Source organism: Hippopotamus amphibius, chromosome 3, assembly GCF_030028045.1.
Source record: "Hippopotamus amphibius kiboko isolate mHipAmp2 chromosome 3, mHipAmp2.hap2, whole genome shotgun sequence".
NCBI lineage: Eukaryota > Metazoa > Chordata > Mammalia > Artiodactyla > Hippopotamidae > Hippopotamus > Hippopotamus amphibius.
Genome location: NC_080188.1, coordinates 27,329,830 through 27,352,868, shown reverse-complemented (window position 1 = coordinate 27,352,868; position 23,039 = coordinate 27,329,830). Strand labels below are relative to the sequence as shown.

At 40.6% G+C, this 23,039-nt stretch overlaps 1 protein-coding gene across 4 annotated transcripts in view; it reads right to left on the bottom strand.

Annotated features, from left to right (window-relative positions):
- SPATA18 (spermatogenesis associated 18) overlaps nt 1-23,039 on the bottom strand; it is a 39,656-nt gene that overhangs the window by 2,551 nt on the left and 14,066 nt on the right. Inside the window, exons 2-12 of one of the 4 annotated variants that reach the window (XM_057729712.1) lie at nt 21,424-21,529; nt 21,176-21,291; nt 19,661-19,773; nt 14,856-14,951; nt 13,073-13,282; nt 11,108-11,408; nt 9,447-9,605; nt 8,419-8,594; nt 4,323-4,446; nt 2,437-2,520; nt 112-157 (exon numbers count right to left, since the gene is read on the bottom strand). In XM_057729712.1, coding sequence (XP_057585695.1) covers nt 112-157; nt 2,437-2,520; nt 4,323-4,446; nt 8,419-8,594; nt 9,447-9,605; nt 11,108-11,408; nt 13,073-13,282; nt 14,856-14,951; nt 19,661-19,773; nt 21,176-21,291; nt 21,424-21,529 — 1,531 coding nt within the window. The remainder of the gene's footprint in view (nt 1-111; nt 158-2,436; nt 2,521-4,322; nt 4,447-8,418; nt 8,595-9,446; nt 9,606-11,107; nt 11,409-13,072; nt 13,283-14,855; nt 14,952-19,660; nt 19,774-21,175; nt 21,292-21,423; nt 21,530-23,039) is intronic. The other 3 variants (XM_057729714.1, XM_057729713.1, XM_057729715.1) reach the window with 3 other exon arrangements.

The following is a 23,039-nucleotide window of genomic DNA, read 5'->3' as shown; positions in this document are numbered from 1 at the left end:
GGTGAGAAATGCTCTCCAGGTTGCAAAGCATTCATTTTGCTGCACGATGCTGAGTTCTAAAAGGAGCATTAAAAAGCGGAAACCTTGTTCCAACTAGACCATCTGACTTACTTGGCAATCCATATCTTATTGGAGAAGGACTCCGGCTTCGAGATATCTGGAAAATATAAAAGTGTAGTGTGAATTACACAGTAGATGGAGCGCGAAGAATGAACACTTTTGATGTAAAACCAGCTAAAGGGTTGTTCTGAAGCAGTTTAGAACTATGATGGTTTCCCCTGAGGTTGAGCAGTCTGATTCCTTTCATATTTCCTGAAGTAAACGGACACTCAACTTAGCCTAAATTATATTATTAATTAAAAGCTGGGCCCAGTGGCCTCGTTTTTTGTTGGTTTTTGTTGTGGTGGTGGTTGTTAATGGTTGCTAAGCATTTTGAGATTGGGTGCTCATTGGCCATAGTGAATTCTACACTTTCTGAAAATATTTTTTATTATTATTATTGTTATTAATTAAAGCTAAAATGATCAAATACTCTCTGGCACATCCTTTATATGAATTATATCATGTGTCCAAAATGCTGCCCTACTAAGGAGGGTCACTGGGAAGCCAGAAAAGAACCATTTGTCAAATCTCACCTTTGCTTTCACTGAGGAAAAGCTACCCCCTGTACTGATGGCTCAGAAATAATCAACCACAAGCATCATTCTTGCCCTGAGCTTTCAAACACTTTAGATAAATAGACACTAACAAAGATGGAAACTGTTCTGGACATAAGATCTCAAACAAGTCAACCGGATTATCCAAAAATATTTGTACCAGTGTTGTCGTAAAGAGGTGATGGTGGAAAGGGACAGAACTTTGGCAGCCGTTTCACCTTTCAGAATGTATTTTATTCTTATCAAAAGTTTAAAGTTTGTTCTCCCTTGCCTGGGCACAAAGGAGGACAGAGGAAGGGTTCAAACATGCATAGGTACTTATTACAGAGGGACGCTGACCATGATAAGCCTTCCAATGAGGGCCCAGGGTTAAAACTTGCCATTGCTGTAACTGCAACAGGTGTCTAATATTTTCTTCTTCTGACAGAACACTTCCTCTTAGAAAGAGAATTATGATTCTTCCAGTATAAAACTTATAAGATGTCTTTTTAGTTTATCAGCCCATTAAATGTACTCTCCTTTTGCTTCTACCTATACTGAAGATTTACTCGGCAATAAGAATAATTACGTTATATTAAAATCTGCAAGAGCCAAAGAACTGTGTCTGACACATGCCTTTCCATTCCCAGGCCATTTCTTTCATCGAGACAGTCATCCCCAATTTACCAGCCGACAGCAATTCTGCCAGATCACATACCAACTCCCCCACAAACCAAATCCAGACGGAATCTCTACTTCCTCTGACAGCTTTAGCACTTCGTGCCTCTTTTATGGCCTGTATCATATACCACATTCCGTTACTTTGTCTAAATTATACTGATCCTCCTATATTGAAACCCATTCAGGAAAGAGACCATGTTTTAGTCATTGCTGTGTCATTCCCTCACACACACTAGCATCCATCCGATATGGAAAAAATGTTTGATAACATTATCAAACATAATGTTTTGCTGAGAGGGGTTCAGAAGCTTAGGGCTAGAGTTGCATCTCTAGAGATAATTTCAGAGAAGTGGAGCATTGCCAGATGTGATCCTCCTTCTCCACCACTCTCCCTAAAACAAGGTTGAACAAATAAAGAATTTTTATTTGAAGGAACAGCAAATTGTTAGCCTATCTGGTATCTACATGTCTTAGTCCAGACCTGTATTCAAAAGGCATTGACTAAATATTATGTGTTGAATGAATGAACAGTGGTGAATGATAATAATGTTAGTTTTTAGGGATATTATCTCCACAGTTCTCAGAGATGTTCTGCTGCTATTTTTTTCTTTGACAGATGTGTTAGTAATCCTAAGAATGAATACACAGAGACTAATCTTAATTCTTCCTACTTTGAAGTTTGGAGGAAAATTAATACCTGCAATGCCCTTTATACAGTATTGAAATCCAGACCATTTGAGCAATTTCTCCAAACTCATACAAGAAGTTATAGAGGAACCAGGGACTGAGGTGTACAGAGATCAGTTGTCTAAGATGCCCCATTCTCCGTTCAGGAGACTCATAGCTAATAGCCCATTTTCATTTAAAGATAAAAATAAAGCATGAAATAACTAAACTCTATTATTCTTTCAACTAATGAAGAAAAAAACTACCTCTACTTCCTTCTTTCTAGAATGATAAATTCCTTAGCCCAAGGTAGTATAAAAATCAATCTGGGGTGACTGTAGCAGGTTCTCTTTCTACCTACAGACTTACCATCACCTCTTTTATAGGTGATTGTGAACAAAAAAAAGTCAACCATGAGATGATTTTGTGTAAAAATGATTAGGCAGATACGTACCATACTTAAACCAATACGGCTACGAGGGCAGATGGGACTTAAACTCCTGCTTCGACATCGATTTACAGATCGCACTGAATTCCACTAAAAAAAAGAGAAAGAGAAAAATAGTCAATAGTTTGTGAATGCCCAGGTGGCTTAAAACAATACTCATATCCCATAGAATGAACAAGATACGATTTTTTGATATGATTACACTTGCCCGTTACTGGTCATCAGTGTTAAGTACACTCATATCCTATAGCTGCCCAATATTTGACAATAACTCTAGGGTACTTCTCAAATTAAATCCCATTACAAGGAACTCTGGGATATTCAAATTCTTGATGCTAGTAGGACTTTGTTTTGATGAGTAAACTGTTAGAAATTACACTCAAGTTTGCAAGTGTTGGAGAACGTCAGCTCCGTGCGGTCAGGAATTTTGGTTTGTTTTGTTCATTGCTGAATCCCCAGCACCTAAATATAGTGCTTGGGTCACCAATAATTATTGAATAAAATGAACTAATGAATAAGCGAGTGAGTGAATCACTACTGCGGCCTACTTGCTGTCTAAGTTAATGAACAAAAAGAAAACTTTATTTCCTATAATAAGATTTTACTAGTCAAAGTCTTCTTATCAATTCCCTTCATTCAACCCTTTCCTAAGTTTTTGCTTTTAGGGTATTTTCTTTGTTTTAGGAGTTTAAGCTTGGGTAAATATTGGTGATATACTTGAGAGGAGAGAAAAATTAACAGGCAATTGCTCTTTGATGGAGAACATAGGAACAGTGGCTCTTTCCTCTCCCTCCCTTCCAAATTGCACTGCAAACAGTCTACAACAAGTTTCTTAACAGAGGGTAATTGTTGTAAGGGCAAGAAGCACATTGTATGAGCGCATTCATTGTAGAGCATGTGCCAAGTCAACACAACCCAATTTCTATGGGCTCGACTTCTATAGCACAGAATATTTTATTGAGATACCATATGCTACAGTGGGATGTTTAAGCTTAAGTTCTTAGGTTTTTTAAAATACACTACTTCACTTCTCCACTTTATTTGTGAAAAGCTGCCATGAAGCACTTCCCCTATTCTCCAGGTCAAAGAGGACAGGAACAGAGACCACCCAGATGGTGGCTTTGCTCTGGACCCGGGAGCTCCTCTCCAGAATTCACTTAACTTCTAGGAAGGGCAGGGTTAAACTCCATAATGGGAATGATACAGAATATCCAAGCACCCGTAGCAAACAGTTCCAACACCCAGTCCCAACACCCAGTCCCCACCTTAACACACACACTTACACACTTGCATACCCAAGTTTGCATTCTGAAGGCTGTCCAATTATTTAACATGTTCAAAACATTCTACAGCCAATGTATACGTAGGAAGCAACGCTCCAAAACTGACTGGCTCCTCTCTCCCCACCCGCTCTGCCCTCCTTTTCTCCATCCCTCCTCTCCCTACACGTCATACCAAGGAGAGAAAAACAGGATACATTCATAGTATCCCAAAATACAGAACTGTCAGTAAAAATGTGCCCAGTTTTCTGACAGTTAATCGATCACTTTTAAATGCTTAGAATTATAGAGGGCATCCAATAGGTGAGCTCAAAGGCTTTGCCCTTATAATAGCATAATATTTCTAAGATGGAGATGGCAAATAGGACCAGTTCTATCTTGTAAATAAAGCAATAGACAAAGAAATGACTGCCGGGAAACCATGAAGACTCATGGAAGAACCAAAGAAAAGAATCTGTTCTTTCCCAGCCAGTCCCTTTCCTCTCCTTTGTACGAAATCTTATCAAATAACCCTTTATGAACTTCTTTTATAGAATCTCTGGGTTTATAAATGTTCTCGAACTTGTGAATCAAACACTTGGGATGAATTGTCACTATGCAAGGCCACCGTACAAAAGCCCCTCTTCTGGTGACAGCTTCTCCCTTCATAATGACACAGTCATTCTCCATGAGAGCAGGCCACACATGATAGAAGACCAAAGGAGCTGTGAAATCAGAGTCATAGCTTCGACGGTACCTATTTTAAACACACAAAAGAACAAGAAAGAGAAGTTAAGCAGTTATGTAACCTAACTGGGAAGGGAGGGGAGGGGACATCAGTGTAAATTTTCACCTTTTATTCTGCTCACATCTTGATAAATATGAATCCTGATTCTATTATTAAAGAGATAGTTGTGGGTTCCGAGAATAGGAACCAGTGATAACAAGGACCCAACATGGGCTCACTAAGAACAAATCATGTTACAGAGAACAGACTGGTGGTTGCCAAGGGGGAGGGGGTTGGGGGAGGGGTAGAGAGGAGGTTGGGGTTATCCGATGCAAACTAGTATATTTAGATGGATAAACAACAAGGTCCTGCTGTATAGCACAGAGAACTACATTCAATATCCTATGATAAATCATAATGGAAAAGAATATTTTAAAAAGAATGCATATATAGATAGATGATAGATAGATAGATGTGTGTGTGTGTGTGTGTGTGTATATATATATATATATATATATATATAACTGAATCACTTTGCTGTACAGCAGAAATTAACACAACATTGTAGAAGTCCAATGTGCCATCCATCCACTGTGCAACGGAGCCACCCTAACACAAAATTGTAAATCAACTATATTTTAATTTCTAAAAATTGACCAAGAAATCCAAAAAACAAAAAAGTCATGATAGACTAATCCTGTTCCCTCTCAGGATTACAAGAATTGTAATTCAGGAGAATGCTGGAGACAGAGACCATCTGAAGTCCTATAGGTAACCTACAAGATTTCTCATGCTATCTTTGAAGACAAAATAAGGGAGATGTAAGTGGATGATTAACTTAAGTAGGTGGATTAGAAACTGGTTCAATGATCATATCCAAAATGGGTAGTTCATGGGTCAATGAGAAGGAAGGTACTGAGGGCTCTCTCTCAATCCTGGGATAAGTCAACATGTTCATCAATGACTCCCATAAAATACGGGGAAAATGTTCAAAGGTGGGAGTGGGTAGCAGGGAAAAAAGAAAAACAGGTGACAGTATCAAAAAATAGTTCAAGAGGCTGGAACTATAATAAGCTAAATCTACTGAGATATAACGTAATGTGGATACACACAAGGTCCTGTAGCTGAGTCTAAAAAGCATTTAACTGCACAGATAATTGGCTTAATCACAGCACAAGTAAAAAGAACAGGTTTTAGTTGAACTTAAAATGAGCCAACGGTGTTCTACGGCTGGAAAAAAAAGAAAAGAAAAGCTACTACAAAGTAACTGAATTAATAGAGAATAAAAGTGGAAAAGGTGTTAGTCCCTCTAGTCTGGTCAGTTCAAGTTAGGGGTTTACATTCAGTATGGACACTTTTTTTAAAAGGAATACTTAGATAAACATGGAGCACAGGCCAAGAAAACCAATCTATTTGTTAAGAAGTCTCAAAATCCCCTTCACATGGAATAAAAACAATCTAAAGCCATGAGGCCAGAGAAGAATTTGAGTAATTGATTTCAAATGTGTGAAAGGCTGCCAGAGTAAGAAAAAAAAAAGGAATTAGACTTGTTCTGTAAAATCCTAGAGTAGAACCAAACAAATCCAATCATTATTAGGAATTCCAGCTCGAGCTCACAGCCATCCAGGGGTACAGGCCAAAGTGCCCCAAGAGGTGGCATGTTCCCTCTGATTAAAGGCCTGTAAGCAGGAGGCCCGCCAGAAATCTGTGAAATGTACAGATTCCAGAAACTGAAATGAATGAATGTTTCTGAGTGGTCCGATGCATCCTCTAAAGGAAAAGGGAATCAAAGAAGAGCGATGAAGATAATATGTTCTATATTAGAATCAAAAAGATCCAACTACAGTGTAATGTTCTAATAGCCAGCTCTTCGGTGAGCGGACACATGCTGGGAGCAGTAATCTGAAAGAAACTAGAAACAGGGCAATGGCAAGAAATGATACCACACTGTAAGGCGACTGGAAACGCCATTGTTGTGAATCTCATAAGCAAAAGAAAGGTATATGGTCTCCGTCATCAGCAAGCCTGCAGGGATAGCGGCCACCACCAACCCACTACTCTACAGCCTGAACAAAGACCCAGGGCTAAGATTTCCTGAGAGCTCACTATATGCCAGGAAGTGTCCTAAGTACTTTATCTGAATGATCTCAACTAACATTCTACAGTCCTAAGAAATAGGTCTTATTATCTCCCCCATTTGACAGAAAAATTAAGTAACATGCCCAAGCGTGTACAGCTCATTAGTGGTGGAGTTAGAATTTGAACCCAGGCAGCTTGACACCAGATGGTCTATTCTTAGCCAGCAGCTTGGCCTCCTCCCAGATTACCTCCAGCTATATGGTAAGATCTCATAAAATTTCAGTAAAATGTTTGAAATTAATTTAATTCCTTTTAACTCATAAAGGAAGTGTTTACTATGTTAAAGTTGGTGGGAATCTAGGGTCCTAGATAAGAGTCTATAGCCGTCATTCTCAGATGTTACTTTGCAGAAGGAACACCTGGGTGCTTATTAAACTGCAGTTTCCTGAGCCACACCCAGACCTCCTGCATAAGATATCACGGAGTCCACATCTGCATTTTTAACAAATATCTGAGTGATTCAGATGCAGGTGACCCATACACCTTACTTTGAGAAACCTGACCTAAATAATGCAATAAAAACCAATAAACACACAAAAGCATCCAATTAAAAATGGGCAGAGGATCTGAATACACACTTTTCCAAAGAAGATATACAGATAGGCAACGGGTACATGGAAAGATGCTCAACACTCAACATCACTAATCATCAGAGAAATGAAAATCAAAATCACAATGAGATATCACCTCACACCTGTTAGAAGAGCTGTTATCAAAAAAATAAGAAATAACAGGTGTTGGCAAGGATATGGAGAAAAGGGAATCCTTGTGCACTGTTGGTGGGAAAGTAAATCGGTAGAGCCATTATGAAAAATGGTATGGAGGTTCCTCAAAAATTAAAAACAGGATTACCATATGATCCAGCAATTCCACTTCTAGGTATTTATCCAAAGAAAACTAAACACTAATTTGAAAAGATATATGCACCCCCATGTTCACTGCTGCATTATTTACAATAGCCAAAGTGGGACACCTAAGTGTTCATCAGTGGATGAATGGTTAAAGAAGTTGTGGTATATACACAATGGGATACTGTTTTGCTATTAAAAAAAGAGAATGAAATCTTTCCAATGGAGACAACATGGATGGACCTTGAGGGCATTATAAGTCAGACAGAGAAAGACAAATACCATACAATCTCACTTACATGTGGAATCTAAAAAAAACAAACAAACAAAAACCAAGCTCACAGATACAGAGAACAGAATAGTGGTTGCCAAGGGTGGGGGGTGTGTAAAATGGGTTAGGGAGGTCAAAAGGTACAAAGTTCCAGTTACAAAATAAATAAGGCATTCAGATATATAATTGTTAACAATATAGTTAATAATACTGTGTTGCACATTTGAAAGTTGCTTAGAGAATAAATCTTAAAAGCTCTCACTGGAAGAAAAAAAATTTTTTGTAACTATGTATGGTGACTGATAATTAACTAGACTTTCTATGATATCATTTCACAATATATACAAATGGAGGATCATTACACTGTAGACGTGAAACTACTATAACACTATATGTCAACTATACCTCAATAAAAAAAATTTTAAACAGTAAAAAGCAATACACATTTGTATTTATATAGCACTTTTCTTTTAAAGTGTTCCAAACAGACTCCAGGTACTCATTAGTTCTCCCCAAGACCAATACGTTCAATGGAAATCATAACATCACCTCTGAATCACATCTCACTGAGAAAGATTGGGCCCTGTCCTGTAGTATAGGGAAGTACATGGCAGGGCCTGAAAATCAGGTAATGTCTGTTGATTTCCCCACCTAGAGTTCTTTTCCCTAAATTGTTCCCAGGGAATAGAGACGAGATCATTTATTTATAAAGAATCCCTTAGCGTCTGCTCCTATGTCTCTTACTTGCAATCATTAAAAATTTCTCCATCGGCCCCAAATGCAATATCTAGGGGTGGATCTAAAGTCTGCATTGCAAAAGCAATGCAACATATCTCCTGGATGAAGTCACTGAGGAGGCAAAAGTCAACTTCAGGAGGGAATGAAATCTTGGGATTGACATTCATGGCTCGGATCACATCCTGAAAAACAAAAAGATGACATCACCTGTTACCAACCTGTGAAAGACACACTGACAATCCTAAGGATGTTACATCTGATGGGAGGTGGGGAAAGAGCATGGGAGTCAAAACAAGGTAAACTAGAAAAGAAGTGCATGTGCTCAAAGAAGGAAGACTCATTAACAGCGGAGGAGAAAAGATGACAGAGGACAAGTGACATACTAAAGGCCAAGAAAGTCTCCCCCCTAAAAAAAACTACAGTAAAACTCTTAGTAGTTTTTATTTATTATTTTCTTATTTTCCTATTCTGGGAAAGTTATAAGATCACCAACACAAAACTCTGACTTGTTCATAATCTATAATAATAATTATAATTGCTTGCTCTTATTGAGAGTATACTCTCTGCCAACTCTTGTGCTAAGCAAATTACCTGCTTCCTTTCATTTAATCCTCTCACAAACCCTATGGGGTCATGACCATAGGTGCTCCCATTTAAAGATTAGAAAACTAAAGCACAGAGAGGTTAAGTAAATGTGCAAGGTCACACAGCTAGTAAGTGGCAGGACCAGGATGCAAATCCATAACTATCTTTTCCAAAATCATTGCTCTTAAGCACTATGGTATTCTATCTTCCAGTCTTAAGAGCCTGTCTGAAGAATAGAACTAGAAAGTTCAAAATATTTTCCCCATAAAATGTCTAAGAAAGAAAGAGCCAATAATAAATGGTTCTACAAAGTACACTGGATGCTGCTCACTCCTGCTCTTCCCTTACACAGAAGCGATACTAAGCACTGGAGGGATTTCTGAGTTATTAGTATTCAGTGTAAACAGCAGCAGCTGCAAACCAGTCCCAATAAAAGACCCAACACTTACATTAACACTGCTTTGGGAATCATATAGATCAAGATGACAAATGATATAATCCGAGACAGCATCCTCAAAGTCATTTGACCCTGCATAAGACGGTGTCAGTGATTTCCTCACACGAATCTTGAAGTGTCTGAACGCCATTTTAGCTACATGGAACGCCTCCTGCACGTAAAAGTACAACACATTTATTTGGTGGGAGGAGGGAGGTGAGGAGGGAGGTAAGGAGGTCAAAAGCAAGGAATGAAGAAAGAATACCCAACAAAAATTCCACATCATATTGGACTTCTGATAACTAAACCCAGCGGTCAAAACTATTTTTAATCTGGGAGAAAATACATACCTAAATTTTGGAAAGTACATAAACACATATAAGATTATCCATATTCACTAATTTTGAGACAGTTGACCATTGTTCTGGTAATCCTGATTGCAAGAAGCAGGACAATGCAGGCATTCAAGGAAATAAAATCACCTGTGGTTACATAAATACTTGACATATGCTAGTTGATGCTTTGATCCCACAGCGATATCATATTACTGGTCAAGAAATAAGAGAAAATTTTCAATCTAGTGGTCACATCATACATAGACACATATCAAGCGTCTGGCATGTTTCCTAGCATATATTAATTCAACAAATATTTATTAAAAGCCTGTTACATAGTAGGCATGGGGAAAATTCAGTTACGCATGAAAGATACGGCCTCTACAATTACAGAACTTCAACCAACTCAGTAAGTGATTCTTAATTATATAAATTATATATAAGTTAAATAGTTCTTAATGATATAAATTATTTTCTCTGTAAAAGCCAGATAGTAAAGATTTTAGGCTTTGAAGGTCACATAATTGTCTCTGTCAGTTTTTTGGGTTTTTTTTTACAATCCTTTAAAATGTAAAATCATTCTTATATGCTAGCTCTTGGGTGGTATTTCTCTTAGAATTACAGATCAGGGCCAGATACGGCCCAGGGGCATATTTTGCTGACTCTTGATATAAATGAATGAATGTAGGATAAAGTCCAGTAGATTCTGTTAATTCTGCTCTCAAACCAATGCTTTCTTTTGTTTGTTAATATTTAACTGTTCTCATTACAGACTCAGTATCTCAACATGGTACCCACAGAACAAATGCATTTGCTTTGCATTTGAAGATTATATATGAGCACTTCTTGATTGCGCTGTACTCAAGTACATGTAGTTAGCAGTTCTAGTAACTACTCTTAGTTAAATAAACAGAAGAGTGAACACAATCACAGTCTTTAGATTTTTCTGAGAATGGAAGATAACTTATCAAATGATAGCCCTTAGCAATAATATATATCCATTGTGCGTACATATGCCTATATTGCAACAGAAGATCCAGTGCAAATCAACTTGGTATATACCCATTTGATATAGTCCTACATTTGTGGATGCTTCAACAAACGTCTGGTCAAAACAAATATTGACATATACGAATAGTTACTGAGTGTGAAAAATAATTCATCGCAAATATTTGTAACGCAAGGAAGTGAGGGAGGGAAGCAGGGAGGAAATCCACCCTCCTTCAATGACCTCAGGCCCTACAGTCTTTTCAAGCTGTTCTGTTCAATTCACCCAAGTACTAGCTGCCCGCAGCGCCCGGGACCGGGAAGCGCGGCGGTGCGCGCGAGGCTCACGTACCACCGTCGCGATGTAGATGATCCGCTGCACCGTCTCAGCTTTGTCGATGCAGCGCCTCAGCAGGCACTGCGCATCCAGGCGGGCCTGGGAATACGCGTCGCTGAACCGGGATAGCAGGGCGGCCTTGCGCGCCACGCTGGACAGTTTGGCGCGACTCGGGGACGGACTCCTGACCTTCGCCACCGCGGTGGAGGGGCTGGTGGACCGGCTGCGGCTGCGGCTGCGGCTGCGGCTGTGGCTTCGGCTGTGGCTGTGGCTGCGGCTGCGAGGGCCAGGGCTAGGAGACCGGCTCCTGGCGGACCTGTTGGTGAGCAAGAATCAAGCAGGGAAGCGCTCTGACTCCCTTCTCTCTCTTGTTCCTAGACTCCACTGCTTCTTTCCTCATAAATTAGAAGCCACGGGAGCAGGGAGAGCAGCTCCCTGTGAGAGGCACTGTGTCTCCATAAGGCCTCAAATAGGACCACGAAAGAAAAACAATACTCTATATTTGCCTGGTGCATTGGAATTTATAACACACTTTCATTCACTCAGCACATCAATCTATCCTTCTAGCAGCCCTGTAAGGTCAGCATTGATTGTTGGCCCTTTTACAGATGAGGAAGTTGAGGCTCAGAAATGCTAAGAGGGCTATCCTAGAGTAACACAGCTAACAAGAGCCAGAGTTAAATAAAAAGTCAGATTTTCAGTATTTCTTACCCCAGCCTTGGGCTACTAACACATCACTGAACTTTGTGGTATAAAATGAGATGAACGCTGATTGAACAATGAGAAAGAAAATCTGTGTTCTCCTTCCACAGCAATGGAACCATTTGCAATCATGTCTCCTCTCCAGATCCTCCATTTTCACCTACATAATTTGTGCCCTATTTGGGGATGGTGGGGGGTGTTGGAAGATCAAGCGAGCTAATACACGTGGAAGTACTTGGTGAATCGAAAAACACTGTATCAGTGAAACGTATATTGCTACCAAGTACAAAGCAGATGGTCAGACTAGCTAGTCCAAAGGGAATGCACCACCAAAAAGGGAAGTTTTGTGGAAGAAACTATGGGGCAAAAGGTAGTGCAAAGCAGACTCTCTGAAGGTGGAAAGAAAAAAACAATGCCCTCATTTATAGTGTTTGCCAATTTCCATGGTGCAACAAATACTCTCACCATAGCCAATTTCAAACTATCAGTGTGATGTCACTGAACTCAGAGTTAGGTAGAAATGCACAGAATCAGTTCCCAGAGTTAGTACAAGCTGGCACTCGCACAACACTGATGGAGTGATTCCCCAAAATGAGAGACTAAGGTGGCATTTAAGGGAATGGAGAGTGGGGGTAGGGAGTGGCTTTGATAGCCTGAATCTGGGCACACTGTGGGGCTAGGGGAGAAGAGGGGAAGTGTTAGAAAGAACAAGGAAAATGCGGAGACTCCAAAGAGAAAAACATCCTGTTTTGTCCTCACTGAACACTGTCTGAATGCCCTGTCTTAACATTCTGCCCATCAGTAGAAGGGAATTTCACATTCCCTTACCTACGCACTCCATCAAACAAAGTGAGATGTAAAAAAGAAATACCCTACAATAAAATGACAGTTGGTCATCCCTGCAGAGAGGACTCCTAGAACTCAGAGAACCCTCCTCGTATCCTAGAACAGCCTTTCAACATGGGTACCGCCTTTTGCATTATAGGCACTCAAATCTAGTATTAAGCCAAAGAACCTTCCTTTGCAGGTCTTAGTTTCATTCCCTAAGCTTCAATGTCAGCCCGAAATTAATTAGTGCCCAAGTATTGTCAATCCAGGGGGTATTTTCTCTCTGAAAGGGTGCAGTTAAAGAAAACAAGCCCTCCACAATTCAAAGCTTTCCATATTGTTGGGCTTTGGGTTCAGGGTGCATTTTTTTTTTCTTTTCCCAAGCTAGGCTTTTATCACTAACTCAACAAAAGGAGCTTAAATGAAAAGATCTGTGAGGATTTGTCAGACCTTCCTTGGAGTACAGATTGTTCAGCAGACAGAACAGCTATCTCGTCCTTCAGCGTTCGAAGCTGTTTCTCATAATCGCATATCGCTTCTGCGTTCCGCTGGTCTACGCTGCGCCTGTCCGCGCCCATCTGCTCCGAGCCCCGCTTCTCTGAGCTCCTACGCTCTGAGTGTCTGTGGCGAGATTCCTCCAGGGCTTGAAGAGATTTAAGCCTGAACAGAAAAAAAGGTTTGAAAGAAAAGAGAGAGAGGCAGGGATGGAGGAAAGGTAATAAACAGCAATTGGCATAGTTAAGGAGGCTACTCTATTTAGTGTGCCGTTATTGCCCTGGAAAATTCGGATGCAAATGCATAGGAACAAACAAAGAGCAGACTTGCCAGGGTCAGGGTGCCACTTCATGTCTGCAGATTGCATGGGAAAAGGCTCCCGAAGAAAAGATAGGCGTGCAAATCCTCCAGCCAGAGCATAGTGGGCAGAGTCATGAAGTCTTTGCAGAGGCAAAGCAGTCACACTCTGCTACATTGGACAGCTTCACTTGCACAAAACTGTGGAAGCATGTGACCTCCAAAACCTAGTCCAGAAGCTGGTCGAAGATATAATCTATTCTCACTAGCTCTTCGATTCTCTGAACAGATGGAATGTGGGGAGAAACTACAATGGAAATTGAATAACCTCCACAACACTAAGCAGAAGTGTGGACCTATGAAAATAATATACTACTATGGAAAGGAGCAAAGCCTTAGAAATAAAACTGGCATCCTCACTGATGCAGAGAGGCATGGCCTTCATACAAGGGAGCAAAAGCCATAAGAAGAAAGCATGGTGTGATGAAAATAACAATGGCGTAAGAAGAAAAGGGAAGGGGTACGATGAAGAAGGATGTAGAATAGCTAAAAACGCAATAGCAGAATTAAAAGTGGCCCTAGAAACAGTAAAGAACAGAATTGGTGCTATAGGGAACTGCTGGGTAATATGATCAAAGAATTTGAGAAGCTAAATCAACTAGGAAATAGAAGATTAAAATGACAATGAGAGGGGGAGTTGGAAGTGGAGGGTAGAACAGTGCTCCAAGCTGAAATTTATGGGTGTTCCTGAAGAAATCAGAACAACTGGGACATGTATGAAGGCAATAGAAATACGTGTGTGTGTGTGTGTGTATATATTTTTTTACTACAACTCCCATTTGCTCTTTTTTGGGGGAAAAAATCGTTAAGATTTAAAAAAAGTATAACCTTAAAGGATCAGTGTTTATTTTTCCCTTCTAAAAATTTATCTTTAGAGGATAATCTGAAATTTAAACTAAGATTTGCCACAAAAAAATTATTTCCGATGTTGAAAATTGGCATCAAAGTAAATATTCAATATTAGGGAAAGACCCAAATGAGGTAATATAAGGTACCTATTTAAGACCAAGCCCTGCTTTATTTTTTCTTAGTAATAGAGAAAAATAATGCTAAACGAAAAAATGGGGGCCGCAATTATATACTCACATTTTGTTGCCTTTATTTTTAATGTACTAATTGGAAGAAATAGCAAATGGTAACAGTAACTGGCTCTGGAATTATGAGGGGTTTTAGGTTCCTTTCTACTATGTTGTACTTTGAAGATTTTCTATAGTAGATAAGTATTGTTTTTATAATAAGAAAAATATGTAAAACATTAATAAAAACATTGCTGCCTTTCCTCTTTGTGGACAGATTCTTTCGTATTGTAATGGAGCACCAAAAGAGCTAAATTCAAAGGTTAATCAGCAGCCTGCAATAATCCTATCATTTTTTTTCTTACTGCTTTCTTAGCTGATTTAGTTCCTCCTCTGCAGCCAAAAGGGATATGGCCGATCTGTTCTTGGTTTCTTCAAGAGTCTTTTCAGTTTCAGCCATACTGTAAGAGAAATCAGTAACTAAAGACAGATATTCCAAAATTGGCAGACTTTCTAAATCAAGGCATAGGTTCTCTTGGGAACTTTTGCCATATGATATAAATTCAACATAAACAAGGTCAAATTATAAGACATCTGCATTCAATCAGATGATATTACAAATATTGTGGCGTGCTGGTAGGCAAAAACACGCTAGCATCTTTCCTCAATGTCAAACACAAAGAAATTACAGAGCTACTACCTCTAAAAGACTACGTAATAATTACTGGTATTAGAAGGTAAAAGACAGAGAAACTTGTTCAATTTCTCCTTTTCACCCTCCTAATTCATCTGCTCTAATTACACCAAATCCCCATGTTGCCTCTCTCTGCAAAATCTCCATTTGTCTGTAACATACTAATACCTATTCTTATTACTTTGCACTGTAGAGCTGCATATGACTCAATTTTCCCAGACTTACTAAATATAAAAAAATTATTTGCCCACCTATAAAGAAAGTCCTCCACGATTACACTCAAGTACCAAGCACTTCATATCTTCCTGCCTCTGATTTCAACCGCTAATTGAGCACAGTTTTCCTGAGTTTTCAACCTAGCTTGGTCATTGTTAGTTTCAGGGACTCACCTCATTGTAGGCAAATCATAATAAATCATACTATTTCTTTAGGTCTACCTAAACTTAAAGGAAATGAGAATGTGATGGATACCATTGGATGAAGGCTAATGGTTCTCAATGAGGTTGTTCTAGTACAGTGAGAGATTGTGGATTGGCAAAGGTTTCTGAACTTCTCTGTCCCTACATCCCTGGAACATCCAGGCTCTTTCACCACAGTAGTTCTGAGGCTAAGAGATTGCAACTGCTATCCAAACTCACACCAGTCTTCCTCCCTACACTTGGACGGAAGAATGAAAGATCAAACACTGGCCTCCCTTATACAGTGAGGCAGACTGAGAAATAATGGGCTAGCAGGTTTCCTATCAAGTCCCCACAGATCCCAGCCCATGAGACAATGTAGGAGGTGGTGTGAATTTCCCTAAATTCCATCTCATCCCTTTCTCCGCTAACAAATGCCCACTCATCCAATGAGTGCCTCTCCAACGGCCACACCTGACTCTCAAGCAAAGTTTGTCTTCCCTTCTCCTGAGCTCCTCCAACACTTGTCCGCATCTATAATCTCATTACAAACACACTGTGAACTACCTGAAGGCAAAGATTTCATTTTATCCATCTCTTTATTCCCAGCACCTAAGACAGTACCTGTCATAGGTTTTTTTAAAAATTGAAAAACTGAATGAATGAATCAATGAATCAATGAATGAAATGTCTAAAGTCTAAAATAAAACCAGAGTAGAATAACTTCACAATCGGGATGCTGGCAGTTGTAAGGAAATTGTGATTTAACTTCAATATGAATATGTTACAGATTTTTTAAAGTATATATGGGAAAATGAACATTTTATCAAGAGAACATTGTGGAAAATTAAAAGAAGAAAACAGACCAAGAAAGGAAGAAGCGTATGGACAGTAATTGGGTTTTTTTTCTCTCAAGACATGGCATACTTGTGTGAGCACATATACCTGCAAGCAAATATATATGCTCATTTGGCCCCCTTGGATGATGTACAGAGAGAAGAAAGGAGGTACCTTTGTGTGACAAGCATTGTTTTAAGCAGGCTAACATATTTATTTTTTGTTATGGATTTATTCATTCATTGAGCAAGTTATTGAGAATTTACTCTGTGCCAGGTACGGTGCGGGGTGCTGGAGATACAAGTGTCAGAGCGATCAAGGACAGGAACCCTCTGGAGCTTCCAGTCTACTGGATCACACATATGCAAACCGTTTTTTGAAAGTTCCAACTTGCGGGAAGTGCTATCCTTAGATGATTGTGAAAGAGAATTAAAGGAGCGGGAGAGGAAAGACCATTCAATGTGTCGTGGTCACAGACTCTGAGAAAGTCACATTTAAGCTGAGACCTGAAGGACAAGAAAAAGCCAGCCATGCCAAGAACCAGAAGGTGTCCTTTTCTCTGAAAGAGCACAGGCAAAAGCCTCGAGGTGAAGAAGTAGAAGTAGACAGAAGACTAGGTGAGGGGAGCCTGGCATGAGACGAGGGTGGAGCAAGAGGTAGGGTCAGATCACGCAGGGCTGGGAGAGCCCTGAGAAGGAATTTAGACTTTTGTTCTAAGTACGAAAGGAAGCAACTAACAGCTTTTAAGTCTGGGGGGTGACTTGCTACATAAAAGTGTATCTGTGTTTGCCCTGTGGAAAATGGATTGTCGTAGAGCAAGAATGGACCCAGGGAAGCCAATTGGAAGGCAACTGGTTGAGGCAAGAGGTAACAGCAGCTTGAACGAGGGCAGAGGTAGTAGAATAGAAAGGAATGTGTGTGGGAGATGTTTAAGAGGTAGATTCCAACTGGATGTTCTAATAGATTGGATATAGGAAACGAGAACAGGTGAGATTTCTAACCGGAGCCCCGTAATAAAATCCAATGGTCTTCCCTCGTCTAGGGCTCCTCAAACCTGAGCAGACCTGTCCCCACTCAGCACTCTGTTGGAATTTGCACCTTTGGAATTGAGTCACAGCCAAACTGGTCTCCACAAGGTTAGACATGGGAAGCTCATTGGGTGGGTCCCTCGTTCCACAGCAGGTAGCACCCTGGATTTAGAGACAGGTGGGCACAGTAGTGGAGGAGAGAGCTGGCTACCATAGAACCTGGGGAACAGCTTCCACCATTTCTGATGCCTTACGAATAGAACATGAACCACAAGTGGGTTAAAAAAACAAACCAAAACAAAAGTAGGAGATTCATGGAAAAGCAACAAGCACCTTCCTGTGTGCAGCTTTCCCGTGGTGAGGGGAGTGTGTATACAGATACGGAAAACATACATACAAATGATAAAGCAAACAGGGCAAGGGCATATGAAGGGGTATATGGGTGTTCTTAGTACTATTCTTACAAATTTTCTGTATTTGAAATTATTTCCAAATAAAAAGTTTTAAAAAAAAAAGCATGCAATCTTAGTTTTTGGTCCATGGTGCCCCTGATGGGTAACTACACAGCCATAGTGGCAAGTGAGGGAGATAAAGAATTCCTGACTCCTATGGATGTTGACCGAAGACAAATGTCAGCCAAGTCGTGAAGCTTTGCCTCACGACCGGAGGCAAATGCAGGCAGCAGCAGGGGCCATTGAATACCCCAGGAAACCTAACCAGACAACTCAGCACCCCTCAGCCCAAGACTCCAGTGCCCAGGTGGAGTCAGGCAGCAAGAACTCAGAGGCCAGTACAAGACCAAAAGCCCCTTTCCTCCAGCACCAGGAGAGTGTGGAAACATCCCTCCACCCACCCCTAGACGCCCATCTAAGGAAGGAGGAGGGCAGTGAGACCCCTTTAAAGGGCAAACACAGCCCCTAACAGAAGTTTGGACTTGGAATTAAGCAAATATTTACACAACAGGTACTATGATAAACCAGAAAAGAAGTGGGGGATTCAAGGCTCCTCACCCCTCTCCAAATCAGTTGATGTTAGTTGAAATAAGTCATAGAAATTCAGAGGAATTATGCATTTTGCACATTACACTTGTAATTTTTGACTGCCACAGCTATAAAACTGCTCACGGACAGTGTTTCCAATTAGAAAAATGAATGGGAGTGCGGGGAGGTAAGTGTGTGTGTGTGTGTGTGTGTGTGTGTGTGTGTGTGTGTGTGTGAGAAAGGAAACATGTCTGGAGTAAAATATACCAAAATATTAGCAGGCATGAACTAACAGGTGATTTTCATCTTTATATTTTGATTTGTTATATGCATTTTGAGAAGGAAATGTGTATTACTTTTATAATCGGGCAAAACTAAATCAAGCAATAGAGATGGTTTCCTTACAAGGAAATCTCATCAGAGAACAAGGCAGAATGCCACACCCTATTCCATCATAAGTCTTAACTAGTGACAAAAGAACCCCTTGCTATCCTGTACACATCAGCCGTGGAGCAATGCTGCGGTAGGAGGAACACCTTACTCATGGAGTTTTATTAGATACGTTAAAAGCTGTTGCATCACATTTGTCTATCTCCCTCAAGTACAGACCCAAAGTTTGCAATTTTCTTTGCAGTGATTCCTTGAGCTTGGTACCCTAGCTTTGCACATAGCATACATCTGAAATCTGTTACTGCCTGACATTGCTTAACTTTTTTAAAATATATTTTTACATCTAAAAGTTATTCCAAAATCTTGACTGGTTCTCAGTTAGGTATATATAACCCCAACTGACAGATAGGTGCAGCCTGCTGCATCTTACTTTTTTCTTTCTCTTACTTTTTCTCTTTACCTGATCGTTCACTCTCTTTAACCCTTCCCCTTCTGCATCTTTTCTTATTTTCCTCCCCAAAGTTAGATTTTCCTGTAACAATCTTTCTCTTTTATAAATATGGACTGATAGTGGGCTTATGGAGAAGGAGGAGCCCCAGGAATGGAGCCAAGGGGACCAGAGTCTTAGGGATCATAATGTAATATAGAAATCCTGTCCCCAAATTCAAAGACACTGACTCCCAACTCACACACACACACACACACACACACACACACACACACACACATTACTTATTTGCAAAGTCTACATTTTATATGAGCCAGTATCCTCCTTTCAAACTTAAAAATTAAGTTAAGAACAAACAATTCTTTTCGGAAGGAGATAACTTGCATTCCTCTTACTCGTCTTGAACCTGGTTGAGTTGATCACGAGTTGCGTTCAAATCAGCATCTAATTGTTGTATGTCCCTATCCCGAGCACCAGTCTCTTTATATCTGTCCTTATCAAATGTGTCCTGGAATGATACACAAATCAAAACAGTCTGAATACATGAAACCACATGGACAGATTACAAAAACATTATGCTGGACAAAAGAAGTCAAGCACAAAAGGGCACATTATGTATAATTCCATTTTCATAAAGTTCCCAGGCAGGCAAAATTAACCTAGAGTAATAAAAATCAGAGGAGTGGTTGCCCTGAGGGTGGAGGGAGGGGGCTAGGAAGTGGCACAGGGAATGCTCTGAAGTGATGGAAATGCTTTGTATCTCAATAGGGGTGTGAGTTACAAGAATTTATCCGTTTGTCAACATTCATCAACCTATGGTTTTTCACTACAGGTAAATGATACCTCAGATTTTTTTAAAAGACGTTGAAATATCACCCTACATCTTTATACCCAGAAAAACACCCACAGTGGGTAAAAATCTAAGAGGTGTATGAAAATCCCTACAAAAAAAATTTTGTTAACTGACGTCTACAGAGCCCTTACTACATGTTAGTTGTTTCGCATGTTTATCACGTTTAACTCTCACAATGACCCTGCTAGGTCAGCAAAAGCATTGTTCCCACTCAGCAAATGAGGAAACTGAGACCTAACAGATTGGACAACCAACTCAGGGCCATTGAAAGTGGACTAGGATTCTGTCCAGTGATCTCCAAGCAGGAATCCTTCAGTCACTACCTCATAAGGCCCTCTTGCTTAGAACAGCCTGCTCTAAATGGTTCAGTTTCTGAAAGGAATTTATGTAAATCCATATAAACACTTAAAATCAAAGTTACAAATGTTTTGCCTATCCAGACAGAGTCACACCAGCACCTTAAGCAAAGTATGCATTCTCTTTGCAGTCTGGTCCTCAACTGTTGAAACACTGTGGCATGGAAACCACTAATACCAACCACAAATGATGCCACTCTTGATCAGTCTGTGAGAACGGAGTTTTCTCATCTTGGAAGTTTCTAATTAGTTTTATTTTGCTCTTTCTGATTACTGAGCTTTCCTCCATCTAATGATCTCTTCCTCTTCTGACCCTGCCCCATGGTACCCTGTCTGGGTGACTAACTTGTTTAAAAGTTACTAATTAGTGCCTAGTGTGGGCCCAGAAATGTCCCTAGATGTCCCAGATCATCATCAGGCCCTTTTCATAGCTGAGGAAGCAGGGGCTCATTGAGTTGCCTGAAGCTATACCACCATTACATAGGCAAGGCTGAGATTTTAATGCCAATCTGTCTTGGGAGAAAGCTCAGTCCATTATGCCACATATTACTGTACATAGAAACTCACCTTCTTGACCCATGTCTCAATTCCCTAACTAGAGTTGAGCCCCTCACTAGGTAAAAACCATATCTTACACATGTCTGAGTTCTTAAAGCCTGTTCAAGTGCTGAGCACCTAGGAAGATCCTTTAGCATCCCTACCTGTAGAGAGGGGACCTTGCTGTCGACAGGTTTTCCCAGGGAAGCGGCAGTAAAGGAGGCCTCCAGCCAAGGCAAAAGGCGCGATTTGATTGTTTCCACACCGTCATAATGTCCTCCTAGAAGAATTCACAAATCAGGTCAGCCAGAGAAATCCAACCACACCAACCCAGTCAGAGAGCACAGAGAAGGGACAAAGAAAAGAAAGCAAAGACAGGAGAACCAGAGAGGGACGCAAGGGCCATTCTTACCTTCTTGGGCTGTTGTAGTAAGGACCCTGAAGAGTTGTCCCTGCACTTTGGCAACTTGTTCAATGAGTTCGAGGCAATGATTTAGATTCTGATCGCACGAGTTTGTCTGCAAAGCCGGAACAGTAGACATCAGTGCAATTTCCTTATTCTGGGACCCACTGCAGGTGGACAGGTGCTTCACTTTACACAAGGGCCAGCTGGCTCTGGTACGCTTCCGGGGCAGAGACTGCTGTGTGCTCTCGAAACACACTTCCCTCTCCTCCTGGGCACCCACTAGACTGCTTTCCCTAGTTTCCCTAGCAGTCGGCACAGTCATGCCACCAGTTCCAGTCTGGGATGAGAGGCAATGTGAGTTTGTCTTGAGTGATTATGTTCTTTCTCTCTCCCCCCATCTATTAGCCAAATGCAGAGGGCCCAGCAGAGGACCCCAAGGGCATAAGCGATGGTGGAGCCACAGGATTTAGAAGGCTGCTAACTGAACACTCGAATTGAACTGTCACATCATTGAGAAAGTTTTTTTTGTGGGTATTAAGCCACTGAAATTTGAGGGTTGTTTTTATAGCAATGACCCTGACTCCCTACTCAATGGAATCCTGCAAAATCTTCTTTTATAAAGTAAATAGACAATTTTGTAACACGATATTAAATCACTACCTCCTGATTTATCCACTTTATTGGTTCTTATTGTCTACCAAGTTCAATATGTGCCTAAAGCATATACGGAATCTGAAAATGTTACTGGTGAACTCAGTGACAAGAATAAGGATGCAGATACAGAGAATGGACTGGAGAACTCGAGGTATGGGAGGGGGTGGGGGGTGAAGGGGAAACTGAGATGAAGCGAGAGAGTAGCACAGACATATATATACTACCAACTGTAAAATAGTCAGTGGGAAGTTGTTATATAACAAAGGGAGTCCAACTCGAGGATGGAAGATGCCTTGGAGGACTGGGGCGGGGAGGGTGGCGGGGACTCGAGGCGGGGGGTCAGGGAAGGGAGGGAGTACGGGGATGTGTGTATGCAAACAGATGATTGAACCTGGTGTACCCCCCAAAAAAATAAAAAATAACAAATTAAAAAAAAAAAAAAATATGTGCCGAAAGGGCACTACTTGCTAACAAGAAGAAGGTATTGCTGGGTTGAGGCTAGAATGGAGAATAAGACCAAAAAGATGGCCCAGGCCGTATAGCAATGCAGACTAGTGGGGGACAAAGGAGCGTGGACAGTTACCCTGCAGTGGGATAAAGTCTTACTACAGGGATGAGCACAAGGCTCTTCAAGAACCCATTGTCTTAGAAAGTCAGGGAAGGCTTCCGAGACAAAGTGAAATCTAGGCGAGAGGAAATTAGGCAGACTTGGGGTAAGTCTGTCCCCAGAAAGAAGAAGCCAGGAGGTAGACCTTTCAGCTCTGTTTCTGCTTTTCTCGTCTCCTTAGTGACCTTTCACCAATTCCTCATTAGCCAAACCTCTCACTGATTCTAACTCCAAAGGAACAAACACAACTACAAGCAACAAGTCACGTGGGTGTAAAAATGCATAGATTTGTGTGTCACCTCAAGCCATAATAAGGCACAGGCAGGGGGTATCTTCCGGGCACTACGAATCCCGAGACAGG